The 18,808-nt window shown below is 40.9% G+C and overlaps 1 protein-coding gene across 1 annotated transcript in view; it reads right to left on the bottom strand.

Annotated features, from left to right (window-relative positions):
* The window catches only part of zswim5 (zinc finger, SWIM-type containing 5), a 335,357-nt gene that overhangs the window by 150,881 nt on the left and 165,668 nt on the right, over positions 1–18,808 (bottom strand). Inside the window, exon 2 of the mRNA XM_069938867.1 lies at positions 5,635–5,991. Coding sequence (XP_069794968.1) covers positions 5,635–5,991 — 357 coding nt within the window. The remainder of the gene's footprint in view (positions 1–5,634; positions 5,992–18,808) is intronic.

Here is an 18,808-nt window from a genome sequence, read left to right as displayed (position 1 = left end):
CCTGTGTGTGCATTTCTATAAAAACGCACCGAAATGCTGAAAGAAATCAGCCAGTCTTTTCTCTGTCCATTGGAGACATGTATATTGTCCATGTTTCGGGCCAAATCTGCCATATCCTACTTGTTATTGATTGTAATAACTTTGTAATCATCCAGGATTTGAGGATAGGTGTGCCAATTCTTGAAAAGTGATGCAATTGATGTCAAGACTTTTAACTGGAGCTCAAATAGCAAAGGTGTTTAGATTCCCAACTGAAGAGAATCAGGCTGAAGACTGGAAACCCTGACAGTCAAGCCTTTGTCTTCCTTTGAGGGATGGGGATCAAGGCAAGATGTGGGGGTTGACATTAGGTGGAGGCAGGATAGTTGTGGCTTCCCTTCAGTGTCACATTAACCCGATCACCAGCACTCGCTCAAGGTTAAAAATTGACGCCAGAGTGTACTTTTGATGCTGCGTTATACTCAACTGTTGTCTTGGCTTGGGAATTTCCTGAAGCAAATGCAGGCAGAGGATTAATAATTCAATGACCCCAGCAGTTTCCCATTTTTGTAAATAATTACTTGCCCTCATTTTAACTTCAGAAACACTAATGGGCAGTCCCCAGGCCCGCAGACCGGAGATTTGTTTGCAGCTGAATGCACATCATATGTGTTAAGTGGTAGATTCTCAATTAGCAAAAAGTGTCACTGGCATCACTACAGAAAAATGGTCATGTTGTCTGCTTCCAGATTTTTCCATTATCTAAAAGATAAATGTGAAGAAGATGAAAAGAAAACCCAATGTTTTTATTATTTCTTCATGCAGTATATATTGATAAAATTTCTAACTGTGCTGTGCACTATATTCACTTAATAAGAAGAGAATAGAATGATTTGTAAAAACTGCTTAATCTTGCCGGTTCTATTCGCCATTTTGAGCTGAGTCTATATTTTAAACATGTGAAAGAAAAAAAACAATATCGGAAATTTTTAGCTTGACTGAAGTGGGGAAAAGTTTATTGTGATTTTACAGTCACTGATTACAATTAGCCTTTGCAAATGCAGAAAGTTTTACTGTGCCCCACAGTAACAAGGAAAATTTGTAAGTGATCAGTATTTTTTTTCTTTCACGCATATGCATGCATTCATTGCTTTCAATATTGAGATGTGAATGATGCACAGTGCATGAGAACTATCGAATACATGTATCACACCAAAATGCTGCATTAGGCTCTTTCTAATTTGAACACATCGCTGTTAACATTGGAAAAACCCAAGGTTAAAGATATTCAATTTTGAACCATACCATCGGTGGACTGCGTGAAGTCAAAAAGAAGCAGAATTAAAAATACATCAAGTACACTGAAGAAGTGACAATATACCCTGCAATCCATTAAGCTCATTTGGCTAAAATATGTAACTAGCAGGGAAAATAAGCACATTGTTCTAATATTTATGACAAGCATGAAATGGCAAATGTAACCACAGGTAAATGTAAACATTTCTGCCATTACTCCTCATTCAAAATTAGCCAACTAAATTCAAAATCCTCTGTGAATCATGTAAACCAATCAGTCCTCTTGTGAAATATTCCCACAAACGACATGTCTAAAATTTATTAATATATTGGATTATCTTCCAGTGGAAAACATGATAGCCCTGTCAGTTTTGCTATTCTTAACAGTAACTGCTCCCCCATTACACCCAGAACTGCTAAACTGGGAGTTGCATCTACTTTAAAAGTTGTGATATTCAGTGAGGGACTTAAACAGCAATGAGAAAGGCAATATAATCAGGGGATAAGAGATGTTCAAAAGATACGACAGTAAGGAAATCAGGACAATGTTCTTGGTGTGATCATTGTTTTTGAATGTGAACAGATTGAACATGAACTGTACAATGAGGTTTCTTTCCAATCATCAGAAAACTAGTAAACCAGGTACAACAATGTGCAGGAGAACAAACGATTGTTATTTAGATTTGGGCCCAAGTCAGCTTGATGCAATAAATTCAATTTTCATGCGGTATTCTTTCGGGCTAGATTCTGCTGCAGAAATAGGCTTGTTACATTCAGTAGGAAGGACACAAAGGATAAATTTCTGAAGTCTTGAAGGGATAATACAATGGGCTATACATATACCTTAGACCAGTGTTTCTCAACCAGTGTTCCCCGGAACCCTAGGGTTCCGCAAGAGGTCGCTAGGGGTTCCACGAGAAACAGTGATAAATAGGATAATGCATTTTTGAGTAATTTTTGTTTAACTTTATATTCGTAATTATACTATACATGGAAGGCATACTGTTGGAAAAAACCTTGGTTATTATAATAAAGGCTTCAACTTCTTATATTATTTAAAATTATAATAATCATAGGGGATGCATTTAGCGATGTCTATATGGCGCCAGTGTGAAACCGCCTTCACTGGTTAGTGGACAGATTCGTGTACAGGTATCATCAAGTGACTCACTCTGTTCACCTTTATTTGCTGCAGCTTTATTTGTTTGTTTTCTTTAACCAACCATTCATAGGAAAGCAATAAATGCATTGCTGCAGTTTTCAACCTCTTACATGTGTGAGCAAGACTTTTCTTATTTAACAAGTATCAACAGTAAAGACAGATATAGTCTCCTTTCAGTTAGAAGTATTTGTGTAGCAAAAGACAAGCACAGGTTTCGCATTAGAGGAGCAAATTTCACTCTCTAAATCAGCTTTGAAAATAACATTTCCTTGGCCCATATATTTGTTCGTAGGACATTGTATCTTGATTGATCTTCTGCCTTTTCAACATTGTCAATAAACGATAAGTTATCGTAATAGTTATCTTTTTTCGTTCTGTTTATATGTGTTATACATATGTGATATTGGTTATTTATGTTTATTTTTTGTGTGTGTGTTTACAGATTGTTTTTGAGAATGAAAACCTCGCTGTGTGGTCTCAATGAGCAGAATGATTTTTTTTGCACTGCCAATAAATTTGACAAAAGGGGGTCATTTTTTCCCTTAAACAAGTTATCCGAAAAAAGAATATAATGTTTGCCACATGAACTATGATAAAAATATAAAACAGATAGATATTAATAATGGTATATAATAAATCTTATGCAGGGGTTCCCTGAGACATGAAAACTAGGTTCCACAAGGGTAAAAAGGTTGAAAAACACTGCCTTAGACACTGGAGTTCAACCCAGACTCTTAGTGCAGAATTGATAACATACTTCTTTATTTTTTTATCCTCACCTTTGCAAATACAAAATCATTCAGCAAAATGGAACACTTATGAAGCAGACTTCTCTCATCACAACAGACTTTTGCACCTTTCACTGGTTCCCTTCACCTACATGATATCCGGGATTGGTATGCAGGATGTCAAAAGCCATCAGCTACTCCTACAGATAAGCTCATGATTTTTGACACCTATAATGACAAATGCATTAAGCTACCCTGCACAATCTAATATGATCACCTCTTTATTAGCTACAGTGTCATCCAGCAGTATCAGCCCCATACCCCCACCAGTTTCAATACATTCTCATGAAATCCATTTGTTCTCAGTAGATGGGCATCATGAATAGTAAAAGTCAACGGCCATGCAGAAATCAGACAGAACTTTCTTACATAAGGCACAAGAGACAAGAATTTGGAGCAAAAGAAAAAAAAAAGAGCAATTGGAGGAAGTCTGCAGATCAGTTAGCATCTGTGGAAGGAAATGGACAGTTAAGGTTTTGGGCCGAGACCCCTCTTCTGGAGTCCACGTGCATGGTCTTGATCCAAAGCATCCACTGTCCATTTCTCTCCCCGGACCCGCTAGCAGCAAATGTTACAGCAACACAAAAGTCTGATGAAATTGGTCAAGAAACCATTCTAAAATATGTGTCCAAATTTTACTGAACTTAGAATAAATAAGATAGAAAAGTGGAGGCCATGGGAGAAAATTTTTGTCTGTATCAATTTAGAATTCTAATTAGTGTGTTTAGCAAAATAGAACTTGGGAGCTTTTCCGTGTTGGTTTCAAATCTGATACCATACAATAAAAAAATCTCTTGTTAGATGACATTGGAGTTATTTTTTAAACAGGATATTGTTACAAGGTAACAATTGAACTACCAGGTTCAAAATGACTTCGTGTAGACTTTTCTTGTGCAAAATAACTTGCTGTAGAATTACAATAATTCTCATTCTTTTTACTGAATTATTTGTTTCAAGCCTGTTATTTCCCAAAAGTTCTGACATTGGGAATCTTTGCTTTGTTAAAGTATTGATACAGCTTTGTGACCTTAAAAAAACAAAGCCTGCAATTGAAGGGATGCAAATAACAGCTAGTGAGTCATCATTTATAGCTTCTGGGTTGATACCATGCTCAGGTTCATCTGTACAGTAATTTTAAAGTCTGTGTGAAATAGCTTTGAAGGAACCTCAACCACAAATCCATGGCATCAAAGAGCTCTGTCTTTCAGGCTTCCTCCAAGAAGCACGCAAGACTGGCCAAGTTCTTAATGTTTTTATCTCTGCAAAGCAACATTTCCCCTCAGACCGACAACTCCCTTGAAAATAAACAGAAGAGAGGAAATTGCTGTTAAAACATTAACATTTTCCCACTTTTAAAGAGATGGATGTGGAAGAGAGGTCACTGGGTGTACTTAAGGCTGAGATCGGCATGTATTTGTTGAGACAGGGCATCAAGGGTTACGGGGAGAAGGCCAGGGAGTGGGACTGATTGGGATCAGCTCGTGATAGAATGGCAGAGCAGACTTGATGGGCTGAAGGCCCTACTTCTGCTCCTGTATCTTGTGATCCTACTATATGCATCAGATTATATAATTAAAACTAATAGAATTTTGTAATACTTCACCAATATAAAGAAAGGCTCAATGGTACATACAAAATAATTTTTAAATCCATTTTGGAATTATTCCATCTTATCAAAAAAAGACTGAAGTGCAATAGGCCTCAAGCAACGGGTCTGTCACTATTTTGTGCATTCAGAACTATACCAGTTAAACATTGACACAAAGATTGGACTCTTCTGGTGGTCAGGATCCAAACCAGGTTTATCTTAGTAGAATCAATGCTACCGTGTGCAATTTGCATTCTATGACAGTCTTCTTGGGCTTTGCAATGTTCGCAGTCAAATTCCATCCAACACCATAAAGCCACTGGTGCACAGTCCTTCTCAAGATACAAGGCGATAAGTGTTTGTGGAGCTATACCTCAGCAAGGAATCAATGTCTTGGAGAGGAGTGAAAATTGGCAAATTAAACCTGAAATGTTATATTCTGATTACACTTTTAATTAATGATAACAAGAATGAATCAAATTGCAACAATTCAATTCATGTTATATATAACATGGAGTAATGAAGTAATACTTGCGGAAAGTAAGCTGTACATGGTGCAAAGTTAACAGAAATGTATTTCCCGATATACTGTTTTCTTCTTTAGAAATTCAAATCAGCTCTTTCAATCTTCTTCCTGTCTTGTATACTTTTTGCATGCATCAGTAATTGTACTTAGACGCAATCAGATTAAGTATGGAGAACAGAGGCCTGATGCTGCATATGCCCTGCCCATGGGATTAAATGGACAACACAATATCAACACATCACAATACAATGGCATCCATTAATGGGGGAGGGGAAAGGACCCTTACAATAGTTACCATGTACTTGGTTGATCTCCGAATTGGACGATAGGATTTCATCTGCCAATTTCTGTGCTGTGGGAAGTACTTCTGTGTGGTGAGCTGTGATCAAATATTGAATAAATTTCTGAAGCTGGTCTCTGTTCATTTGGAAAAGTGTCTCAGAGATGGGAAGACGCAGTTTGACCTGATCAGCCTTTCTTATTCTGTATAGAGAAAGTGCCACCACATGGGCGCAGTAAAAAATGTCTTTGTTGCCACAGCCACACGTTACGGAGGTTATCTTGCAGCGGTCAAAACTGATGGCTACTTTGTAGATCATTTCAGGTTCTGACTGGGTCCCTGGTTCAGTCACAGTTCCACTTAGATGAAACCCTGGCAGGGAGAGAAAAGTATATCGATTAACACCAGAGGCAACGTTGCAATGGAACTCTCTTCAACTAATCACCAATGAAAATGCTATGCAATGCCGTAACTCATTCCCACCACTGTGTCCCATTGTCACCAGTCTGTTTTGTTATTCAGCTGGGACTGGTCTTTCAATATCTTAATGTCCAGCACTTTACTTTAGCTATCCTAACTGAAAAGTTAGACTCAATGCCACTGGGTTTCTTAAACTTTTAAGGATTAACTAACAAGGCAGTTGACAGTGTCTTTCTACATACAGGTGCCTCATCTTTTATTTGGAATTCCATAAACAGGCATTTTTTGGGTAGATGACATTATACATAATTTTCCATAATAGATTCTCCATTTTCAGAGGGAGACCCCCTCCTCAGTCCCTGTCGTCCCTGGCCCCGCCCTCGTGGGCACTCTCTCTTACCTTCAGCAGATTCTTGGTTCCCAGCACCCGGTGGGAGAGAATCAGGTGGCGGCTGGTTCAATGCGGGAGCAATGGCTGTCTTCCTTACCCATAATGCCCACCCAGCTGGAACCACTCTGGCAGAGAGATGGGTAACGAAGACCGCCATTGCTCCTGCAATGAGGCATTGCCACGATCCAGTGTGGCACTCTGTAAACTCCAGACTCAGCAGCACTGCATCCCTGCTGCCGTGTCGGGAGTTAGAAGGGGGAAGGCGACGGTCGGTGCTGTGTCGCCGGATGTGCCTGAGGGCTGGCCCTATGAGCTGGTGGAGTGTCTGAAAACCACCTGGGCTTGGCACCACCGGCCTGCTCCTCCTGCAGCTCTGTACCTCGCGTTCGGCCTTCTGCCCCGCTTGGTAGCTGGCTCCGAGCAGCCGATGCTGACCATTTTTTTGGCCAACCTCCACCTGAATGACATACTCATTGAGAGCTTCTTGTACAGCACATGTCAACATTCCCCCTCCCCCACTCGTGTTCAACCTGGCAATAGGATGAAGAATAGTCTGGCACCAGCCTGGGGGGGGGGGGGTGTTGGGGTGGCAACAGACCAGACAGCCAGAGGCTAGATGCGAGGCATTTGCTTAAAGAGACAGAAATCAAAATGATTCCGAAATCCAGAAGATTCTGAACAATGGCATGTGTCCGATCTCGAATAAAAGGTTATGCACCTGTATTTCTAGTTCCTTTCTTCTTTTATAGGAGAACAATTTACAAGGAAGTTTAATTATTATCACCATCCGTCTTTCAAACCATGATGCCGTGTCATCAATTTTTAGCCACTGCACCCTTGTGAGACACCTTGCCAGGGGAAATCAAATAAGAATTTCTGCTTTGATTTTGAACCTCAAATTCTTCCTTCCCTTTTTTGAAATGTCATCTTCCAATTGCTCTTTACCTTACAATCTGCAAAGTACAATTGCTTCTCATCATATGAGAAAAATACACTACACAGAAATTTTCTCTCTTAATAATCAAGGTGCATCTGGTAGAACCTCAGAAATATCAATTTAGGCTGGAAAGGTGATGACAGAGTAGCATGGCTCATCAAAAACAGGAAGACTGCAGACAACTGGGCCTTGTTCCTCAAGATAAATAACTGAAGTATGGGGAGAAACTAAATTTTACATTTTTTAAAAAATTTAAATTTAGACATGCAGCATGGTAACAGGCCCTTTCAGCCCATGCCACCCAATTACACCCAAATGACCTATACCCCCAGTACGTTTCGAACGGTGGGAGGAAACTGGAGCTCTCAGGAAAATTTCAACCCATACATGGGGAGAACGCGTAAGCTTCTTAGGCAGTGCAGGTTAGGAATCCCGGCCCCTATCACTGGCGCTGAAACAGCGTAGAGCTAACTGCTACACAAACTGTGTCGCCCGGTTAAGCTAAAGACGATTATTGGAGGAGATGATCCAGAATGCAGGTCAGCAATAGTGTTAAGAAGGGATTAGAGCTGGACAAAGACACCCTTTCTTGCCTACGTCCCAGAGAACATGTATATGCAGTGGAGGCTATCTCAGTAAATACATTTAAGACAAGGTTGGATAGATTTTTACATAGTAGGGGAAATTAAAGGTTGTGGGGAAAAGGCAAGTAGGTGGAGATGAGCCGTAGGGTAGAGATCAGATCAGCCATTATCTCATTGAATAGTGGTGCAGGTTGGACAGATGGATGTCGTACTCCTGTTCCTATTTCTTATGTTCTTATTTAAGAAAGAACAATTACAATCACAGGGCTGAAAGCAGTTGCCATTCCCTTAATTCACAAACACCAAATGCAGACATTTAGTTCTTTCCAACATGAATCTGAAAAGAATGTCACCCAATCTGTCGCCAGATAATTTTGGCAATTTCAAGTACTTAAAATATTAATCATCAAAATCTGTGCCTATTTTATGGCCATTACACCGACGGAACCAGATGTAATTCCTACTCTCCAATCCTGTCCTCGTTCCGAACTTTACTTACACTTTGCAAAAGGTTTGATAAAGTGAATCTTTTGTGATTTGTGCACATAACATAATTTTGTCTCACTCCACAGTCTATTTGCAATGTTGTGCAACCAATATGACTATGGAACAAACTTTATGCTGAAATATGATGCATCTAAGTGCCGACATGCCCATAACTGGCTATTTCCCCAGAGGTGGCTGTGACACAGCCAAGCATTCAACAGAATGCACGCTCCAGGAATTCAGTAATACCTCATTCAACCTCTCATGAATCACAAAGGACAGGGTGAACTTCCACAGATCTCCTAGTTCTCAGCTGGTAAATCCATCTATTAAACCTGTGCCAGGATAATCTGGTGCAAGTATAGCATTCCCATTGAAATCAATCCTAAAAACTAGCTGCAAGGATGAAAATGAACAAAGGTTTTTATTTGATTTCACCAAGTTAGCTTAGATTTGTTTATAAGTTTTCATGCCCTTTCACGCTTGTTTCTTTCCAAGTAACTAATTTTTTAAACAATTGTTTTCATTTTTTAAGCAAAGAATATCCAGAAGTTTGATAGCAGATGAGCTGAGGGCAAAACCCCACCATTTTCCTCAAGTCGTACACAATGGAATTAGGCCCTTAGGTTCACAGAATCAATGCCAACCATCAAGCATCTTTTGACACTAACCCAATATTAACCCCATTTTCTTCTCCCAACATTCCTATTCCTATCTATTCACACATATTCTATTGTTCACCTATACACTGGAGCAATTTACTGTGGCCAATAAACTTAATGACCCACACCTCTTAATGGAGCAAGAAGAACTAGAACACCTGGAGGAAACCCATGCAAATTCGGACATCACCTGAGGTCAGGATTGAAGCCAGGTTACTGACAATTGATAAATGCCAAATGGAGGGAAATATTGCACATCTTTGCTGACAATCAAAAACTGCAGCTGTGAGAAACACAAAATAAATATAGAAAATTCTGGAAACCTACAGCAGGTTAGATAGCATCTGTGGAAAGAGAAAGTGTTAACACTTCAGGTTGATGACCTCTGACCCAAAATGCTACCTTTGTTTTTTCACTTGCATCAGTAGCCCCTTTCATACTTGCATCCCATAAAATTGGCTGTTCAGTGTCCTGGGATAGGAATGGGGGTTTGGTTTTTCACTCCTAACTGGGACACGGAACGCTTTCACACTTGCAAGAAGCCATCCCCAGGGATAGGACTGTTCTACCTTCTACCGGTGACAACATGACACATCGAGTGATGGTGAACCTGCCCCAAATCCTGATCAATGTATTATGATCTTATATTTCAACGAAGTTAATCATGCCTAATTATAACATAATTAAGCTTTACATGCAGCACAGTACGAGCTCTTCAGCCCCTGTTGTTGTTGAGCTGACCTATATAAACCTTTATAAGGGACGAAAGTGCTAGCAATAAATAGGAATTGCGGACAATTTTTAAATGGGGTGGGAAAGTTTGTAGCATTATAGCGCACAATTTATACAGCGCGGGAAAGTCGGTAGCACTAGTGTGCACAATTTATACAGCGTGGGAAAGTTGGCAGCACTATCGTGTATAATTTATAAATACCATGGGGAAAAAGTGATGGCGGACATTCCCTCCCAGAATTCCATGCATCAGACAAAGGGCTGTATGCCCAGCTGCATGCAAGGAGCATTCATGGAGGGGTTTCTCTGGCATGTGGCATTCTGGGAAATGAGGTCCACCATTGCTTTTATCCCCATGGTGTTTATAAATTGTGCACTATAGAGCTAACAACTTGTCAAAAATTGTCCGCTATTGCGATTTCTCCATGGCAAAGTTTATACCTTCATTTTAATCTTTTCTTCCTTCACGTTCCTTCACTCACGCAGGGTTATTGCAATCCTACAATGCAATTGCCCATTTAACACTAGCCTGATTGCAACGCTGGGGTCTGCAGATGCCGGGGATTGTACTAGGGGTCGAGGCCATCAATCCCTGGAGTGAGATAACATCATCTGATGCCGACGTTGAGCTGATTTTCCTTTCGCACTAGACACCTTAAAGGCCAATTGGCGGTTAATTCCAGGGATCACCTGCAAGTGTGAAAGGGGCTTGTGTAATTTTGAAAATGGGGTGATGATGCAAGATGAACAATTTCCATGCTTGTAAATTACTTTCATGCGACTCTAGCAAGAAGCTGATTGGAAGCAAGATACAGCATTGCAATGAGAAACGATGAAGCGTGTTTGTGCAACAACGCAGCCTTGAGGGATGCGAGTCCGTACTGAAATTGTCTGCGGTGGAACTTTTGGTAAAGAGAACTTCACACATCATAGCACACCAACAATAATTAAGCATCACACTAATCCTGACTAAGAAGCTTTTTGATGGTATTTGTGGCCAATGGGCATTACATTCATCTACCAGGAAATTTACGTAATACCTGCCACTATTCTTGGTCTAATAGTGACAAATTATTAAATCATTTGCTTTACGCATTGGACCCACACTGTCAAATATTAGTAGAGTAAAATCTCCGTATCCGGCACTCAAGGGGATTGCAGATAGCGGATATGAAAATTTACCGGTTGACTGAGATGCACTCTTACAATGCCCAACCAAACCCACGCATTAAAAATAAACAGCTTAAAAGACAAAACAACAGTGCAAAATGTACTTTCAAATAAATCAGTATTGTAGACCTTAATTATGTAGGGTTCACTTTAATCAGGTAGTTCCCTTAAATTGTAACAATTAGATTCAAGTCACTGGTGCGATAGCAACGTTGCGCTAACTGCTACACTAACTGTGCCACCGTCATAATTAAAACCCCTCCCCCCAAGTTTATAGATAAACCCTTACCATATACTTAATACTAATAAAGACTCTTACATGGCAGGGATTGGGAGATACTTTGGGAGAGTCGCCGGCTCTTCATCCTGGGTGCCGCCATTTTATTCAAACGTGACTTTATTGCAACTTTATTCAAACAGCTGTTGTAAGCAGTGCATGCCGCTAAATTTTTATTTGTTCTTATTTATTGCTATCTAATTAATTAATCAAACCCCCGCTTGGTTGGGTTGCCAAATGCTATAATTCCAGAAACCAGGAATTTTACTGTACCATGTTGGTGCAATTGAATCTTATTTGCCATTTGAAATGGCCTCCTGGCTCATTTGGTAAGGAATTAATTGCAGATGGGCAGCGCTGGCCAAGCTAGTAATTTCCATATCCTATGAACAAATAAATGGAAGAAATATTGGGTAACCGACTAAAAAACATTTACAATGTGAAGGAGGATTTAAAAATTGTAACGTTGATTACTTCAGACTTTCAATAGAGAAGACAGTGCCAAAGAAAAAATACTGTATAAACCTTTGCTTCCACCCCTCACATCAGATCAAATTTTTCTGTCATATTGTGGAGGGATTAAGCAAAGTTTTTTTTAAAATAACTTCTTGAAGTTCATTTTCATGTGTGAAATGTTCTGAACCAGAATTCACTCTGCTTGTTGATGCCGTGGTCTGATTAACTGATAATTTATTCAATGTTGTAAGTACACAGAAAATAAAAAAAAACAATTGAGCTATTTCTGGTGATACGAAAGGATCCTGCTTTTCATTTCACCCCGTGCTATTGGCAAGATGCTTAACATCATTATATTTCTGCATGAACAACATACATGAAAATCTGCTGCATGCTGCTTTTTAAACATGTGCAAGTGCATAACAAGTGTCCAATAACATACTGATTGCATACAATTCTGATAGCAGGCACATACGAAAATACATTTTACTAATGGATTGAATGAGAAAGATACTACTTCACTTTACTGTATAAATACCACAGAAACCGAGTATACATTAGTCCACATTTATCAAAGCCTTTTCAAAAGCTGCAAGACACGAGGCATTGTAAAATGCTGAAACGTCAATTAAAATTGAGCAGATGGAGTCATTTTATCAGCAACAAATCAATTTGCTAAATATTTTGTTTTGTTCTTTATGAAGTTGATTTTATATGAGGCAAATTGGTTCAGCTATTCTTTGCTAGATCTGTCTGATGCATTAATAGCCTGCTTTGCTCTATCAAAACAGTTATACCAGGAACAGGGGGTGGTGGGGTGTTGTGAGAGCAGGTTATTGGCTGAGGGAAGGAAGGGTGGGGTTTATTTTGGTCAGTACAACATTGTGGGTGCAAAGGTCTGTACTGTTCTGGCCTATGTTAAAACAAAACCTGAAAAAAATGAAAGGGAAGGGTTGGATGAAGAAAAGGATGGTTCCAATGAATGTTAGAATATGTGGCAATGATGTTGGTTAGCACAAAGTCAAATTTAAAGTTGACGGCAGGTACTAAAGAGCCAATATTGAGCTAAAGCAATGAGGCAAGTTTGCCATTGCAGAAATCATTGGTGAGACCACACTGCAAGTGGCTCTGGCTGCTGCAATACAGATATGTTAAAAAGGATACGAGAGAGAGAGAGAGAGAGAGAGAGAGAGAGAGAGAGAGAGAGAGAGAGAGAGTGCAGAAAGACATAGGTATGTATGGAAGGATAATGCATGCTTCTGTGTAAGAAATAATGTTTCAAAGTAATTAACACATCTACAAACAAGACGCTGTGTTGTGAAAATAGCCTTAACATGGAGTCGAGCAATTTTGCACACATTTCCAAGTCGCTCAGCACCAACTGGGAGACTCATGTTTTAGCGAGACTGGCCTCTTTTCATGTACCTTCCATCAAATATGAAACTCTCCCCAACTGACAGCAAATATAGATGGTCTTCAATGAGGTTTTTGCCTTAATTGGTCAGAAAAAAAAACTTCCTATTCACTCCAAGTACAAGCAATTACTGTACCTGTATTCTCCAAGCCCTGTTCAAGTCTATTAACATACACAGCCTGATGAAATAGCATCTCTCCAGATTATGGTGTACACACAATGCACAGTATATAATGATTACATAAGTTATCAAAATAAATATATAGAAATATCTGAGATGATTTACACGGTTACAAGATACTGTTCATCAGCCCTACTGCCTGCAGGAAGAAGCTATTCCCCAGCCTGGCAGTCCTGATTTTGATGCTCCTATACCTCATTCCTGATAGCAGTGGGTTAAAGATACGGGGTGCTGGATGGAAAAGATCTTCTATAATTCCTTTAGCCCTACTTAAATAAAGTCTCTGTAGAGACTTCCAGTCCGATGCTTTGGAGCTACTCTACAGCACAATAGCCCCTTTTACACTTGTGTCCCACTACATCGTCCTGGGATAGGAATGGCGTTTTTGCCGTTCACACTTGACTACTCTTAACTGGGACGCTGCACACGTTCACATTCACAAGGAGCCATCCCCAGGGTTAGAACTGTTCTACCTTCTACCAGTGACATCATGACACATGGAGTGATGGTGGACCTGCCCTAAATCTGATCAATATATTATGATCTTATATTTGAACAAAATTAATTATGCCTAATTATAACATAATTAAGTTTTATGTACAGCACAGTATGAGTCCTTCAGCTTCTGTTATTGTTTTGGTGGCCTATATAAACCTTTATAAGACACTGTGGGAAAGTGCTAGTCAGAAATAGCAATAGAGGACAAATTTTAAACAGTGGGAAAGTTAGTTGCGCTATCGCACACAATTTATAAATACTGTAGGAGAAAAAGGAATTGCGATCCTTCCCTCCCAGAGTGTCGTTCTGTATGGACGGCTTCATGCATGGAGCACTCATGAAGGGGTTTCTCTGCCAAATGGCATTCTGGGAAGTCAGATTCGCCACCGCTTTCCCCCCCCCCCCATAGCTTTATAAATTATCTGCTATAGTGCTATGACCATTCCCATGCTTCTTAAAAATTGTCTGCTATTGCTATGTATTGCTATTTGTTTCCCCTCTCTCTCTCTCCCACGGCAATTTTCCCACTGCAAAGATTATACTTTCATTTTAATCTTTTCTTCCTTCATGTTCCTGCACTCACAGAAAAACTTGGGTCATTTCTATCCCAGAATGCAATTGCCCGTTCTGCACTTGCCAGATTGCAAAGCCAGTGTCTGTAGACTCCAGGGATTGTACTAGGGGTTGTCCCCAGTGATGTCATCTCAGTGAGATGATGTCATATCACACTGGCATTGAGAAGATGTTCCTTTCACACTAAACCCTTTTTAGGCCAATTGGCCATTAATTCTTGGGACCGCTTGCAAGTGTGAAAGCGGCTAAATGATTCAGCCAGACAGGACACTCTCAGTTGTGATCCTATAAAAGTTTGCCAAGATGGGTGCTGGGAGCCTTGCCCTCCTCAGCCTCCAGTGCAGGTGCTGCACCTTCCTGACTAATGAGATGGTGCTGTGGATCCAAGATAGGTCATCCTTTATATGCACAGCAAAGAACTTTGTGGTCTTCACTCTTCACGACAGAACTGTTGATGCCCAGTGGAGAAAGGTCAACCTTCATCCTCTTGAAGTCCACCATTATCTCCTTTGTCTTGTTCACATTGAGACTCAGGTTGCTCTTCTCACACCATTTTACAATAGACTGTGGTCTTTCCGTCAAGAAGTCCACAATCTAGCTGCAGAGAATGGTGTTGAGCCCCAGCAAGGCATCATGACTTCTCTATTCTTGCACACAATCCCCTTATTAATGAAGCCCTCTATCCAGCCACACTCTGCAATCCCCAACCATTCACCATTATTAGTCCTACACTGTTTTGTCCTCCCCGAGTTCAATACCTCACACTTGTCCAGATTAAATTCCAGCTGCTATTTTATAGCACATTTTTCCAGCTAGTCTAGATTACGTTGCAAGCTTTGAGCATTTTTGTCATTCCCCACTACAACCCCAATCTTAATGTTATCTCCAAGCTTCCAATTTACCACATCATCAGCCAGTTCATTGCTATGGATGACAAATAACAATGGACCTAGCACCTCTGATCCCAGACGCACACTGCTGGTCACAGGCCTCCAGTCAAAGAGGCAATCCTGTTTTCCATTTCTTCCACAATCTCCGTCAGTACCGGAGAATCTAGGGGCTGAGTTCTTAGTCCCCTGCTCTACTTGCTATACACCTTTGTCTGTGTCACTCAGAACAACAATAACACCATCTGCAAATTCACTAAGGATACCATGGTAATGGGTTTTATAAGCGGCAGGAGGGAGATTGAAATCTTGACTGAATGGTGCACCAATATCAACCCTGCATTCAATGTCACCAAAACGAAGGAGCTGATTGTTGACTTCAGGAAGGGTAAAATAGAGGTTTACGATCCAGCGATCAGAGGTACAGCAAAGTTCTTGGGAGTCACTATCACGGAAGATATTTCCTGGACTCAACACACTAATGACATCGAGAACAAAGCATTCAGTGCCTCTACTTCCTCAGGAATTTTCAGAGGTTTGATATGACATTGGAAACCCTGGCAAATTTCGACAGATGTGTGGTGAAAAGTGTGCTGACCAGTTGCATCATGGTCCTGCAATATCCCTGAGTGCAAAGCCCTGCAAAAGGTGGTGGACACAGCCCAGGATATCACAGGCAGAACCTTCCCCACCATCAAGAACATCTATCGGGAATGATGCAGTCAGAGAGTAGCAGCAATCATCAAGGATACATACCATCCAGCACATGCTCTCTCCTCGCTGATACCATCAGGAAAAAGGTATAGGTGCCCCAGGACTTGCACCATCAGGTTCAGAAACATCCACCAGACTCTTCAATAATAAACTCAGTCATGGACTCATTTAAGGACCCTTACTTTTGAACTTTATTGATTATTTTCTCTCTGTATTGCACAGCTTGTTTACATGTTTTTTTATTTACACATGTACGTTGAGTACGGTTCTTTTTGCTACCAATAAGTGGTAATTCTGTCTCGCCCACAGTAAAATGAATGTCAAGGTAGTATATATTATGTATGTATTCTGACAATAAATCGGAAAATTGAATCTGCATCAGTCCCTGGCAAAGAATCCAGTCTTTTATATCTTCCAACAACTCACCCACTACTGCTGTCAGGCAAACTGGTCTATAATTTTCTTGATTTTCCCTCAGGATTTTTTTTTTTAAAAACAACAAAGCAACATTAGCTTTCCTCCCATCCTCTGGCACGTCACCTGAGGCTAAGGATGTCTTAAATACATGAGTAGCTAACTAAATAATGATAAACAATAAATTGCACTCAAGATAAACACACACAAGATAGAAAAATAAAGGCTATTCCTTGAGGAATACAAGATGAGTGATCATGTGTTTACAAAGAAATCAGATTTTAATCTCTTAAACGAATGTATATATATATATATATATATATATATATATATATATTCTTTGGCTTGGCTTCGCGGACGAAGATTTATGGAGGGGATAAAAAGTCCACGTCAGCTGCAGGCTCGTTTGTGGCTGACAAGTCCGATGCGGGACAGGCAGACACGATTGCAGCGGTTGCAAGGGAAAATTGGTTGGTTGGGGTTGGGTGTTGGGTTTTTCCTCCTTTGCCTTTTGTCAGTGAGGTGGGCTCTGCGGTCTTCTTCAAAGGAGGTTGCTGCCCGCCAAACTGTGAGGCGCCAAGATGCACGGTTTGAGGCGTTATCAGCCCACTGGCGGTGGTCAATGTGGCAGGCATCAAGAGATTTCTTTAGGCAGTCCTTGTACCTTTTCTTTGGTGCACCTCTGTCATGGTGGCCAGTGGAGAGCTCGCCATATAACACGATCTTGGGAAAAACAACCAACTGAAAAACCTCACAAAGATAAGCGTATACAGAGCCGTTGTCATACCCACGCTCCTGTTCGGCTCCGAATCATGGGTCCTCTACCGGCACCACCTACGGCTCCTAGAACGCTTCCACCAGCGTTGGACATTGGCGACTTCAGCGGTTTTTATGAGACACTAAAGGCTGTGTAAGGCCCCTCACCCCGTCCAAAGCCCTCCGCGCAGCTCAGACGGCGAAGTCCTCCTCAGCGACAAGATCTCCATCCTCAATCGATGGTCAGAACAGTTCCAATCTCTTTTCAGTGACAACCGCTCAGTCCAAGAATCCGCCCTGCTCCAGCTCCCTCAACAACCCTTGAGTCTAGAGCTGGATGTGGTCCTTACCCGGGAAGAGACATATAAGGCAATTGAACAATTGAAAAGTGGCAAAGCAGCAGGTATGGATGGAATCCCACCCAGAGGTCTGGAAGGCTGGCGGCAAAGCTCTGCATACCCAACTGCATGAGTTTTTCATGCTCTGCTGGGACCAAGGAAAGCTGCCTCAGGACCTTCGTGATGCCATCATCATCACCCTGTACAAAAACAAAGGCGAGAAATCAGACTGCTCACACTATAGGGGAATCACGCTGCTCTCCATTGCAGGCAAAATCTTCGCTAGGATTCTCCTTAATAGACTAATACCTAGTGTCGCCGAAAATGTCCTCCCAGAATCACAGTGTGGCTTTCGCGCAAACAGAGGAACTGCTGACATGGTCTTTGCCCTCAGACAGCTCCAAGAAAAGTGCAGAGAACAAAACAAAGGACTCTACAACATCTTTGTTGACCTCACCAAAGCCTTTGACACCATGAGCAGGAAAGGGCTTTGGCAAATACTAGAGGTGATGATCCACCACATTGAAAAAAGTGCAAGCAGGAATCTAAAATCAAATTACTCTTTGCAATTTTGGAAAATTGCAGTAATTAACATCATTGTCAAGTGACCATCTTCGTTGGTGTATCTGGCCATGTCCATAACACCTGTGAGCCCACTGGCTGAAGATATCTTCACCCACTTACTCCAGTGGCCAGAAGTCCCCACCAAAATCTCCATGATGAAGTGCTTTGAGGGGTTGGTTATGGAGCATATCACTCCCATCTCAGGAAGGATCTGGACCTACTTCAATTTGTCTATCGCCATAACAAGGCCATCTCAATGACCCTCCACTCTGTGTTCTATATTGTACTTGAACCCAACAGCTGCAGATTTTTAAAAAAAACATTAAACATTAAAACACTACAGCACTGTACATGCCCTTCGGCCCTCCATGCTGTGCCAAATCATATAAAAGTGCGAAACCCTCCCTATCCTCTAACCCTCTCCTTTCATCCATGTAATGGTATCCATTTTATCTAATATTCTTTTAAAGGCCCCTAATGTTTCAGCTTCTACTATCACTCCTAGCAAGGCATTCCAGGCCTCAACAACTGTTTAAAAAAAAAACTTACCCCTGTTATCCCCCCCATATTTCCCTCCCTTAATCTTATATGTATGTCCTCTAGTGGTTGTTATTCCCACCCTAGAAAACAGGTATTGGCTGCCCAACCTATCTATGCCTCTCATAATTTTGTAGACCTCGATCAAGTCCTCTCTCATCCTCTATGCTCCAAAGAGAAAAGTCCCAGCTTTGCGAA

The sequence above is a fragment of the Narcine bancroftii genome, chromosome 5 (genome assembly GCF_036971445.1).
Source record: "Narcine bancroftii isolate sNarBan1 chromosome 5, sNarBan1.hap1, whole genome shotgun sequence".
NCBI classification, from domain to species: domain Eukaryota; kingdom Metazoa; phylum Chordata; class Chondrichthyes; order Torpediniformes; family Narcinidae; genus Narcine; species Narcine bancroftii.
This window is presented reverse-complemented; position numbering and strand designations above follow the sequence as displayed.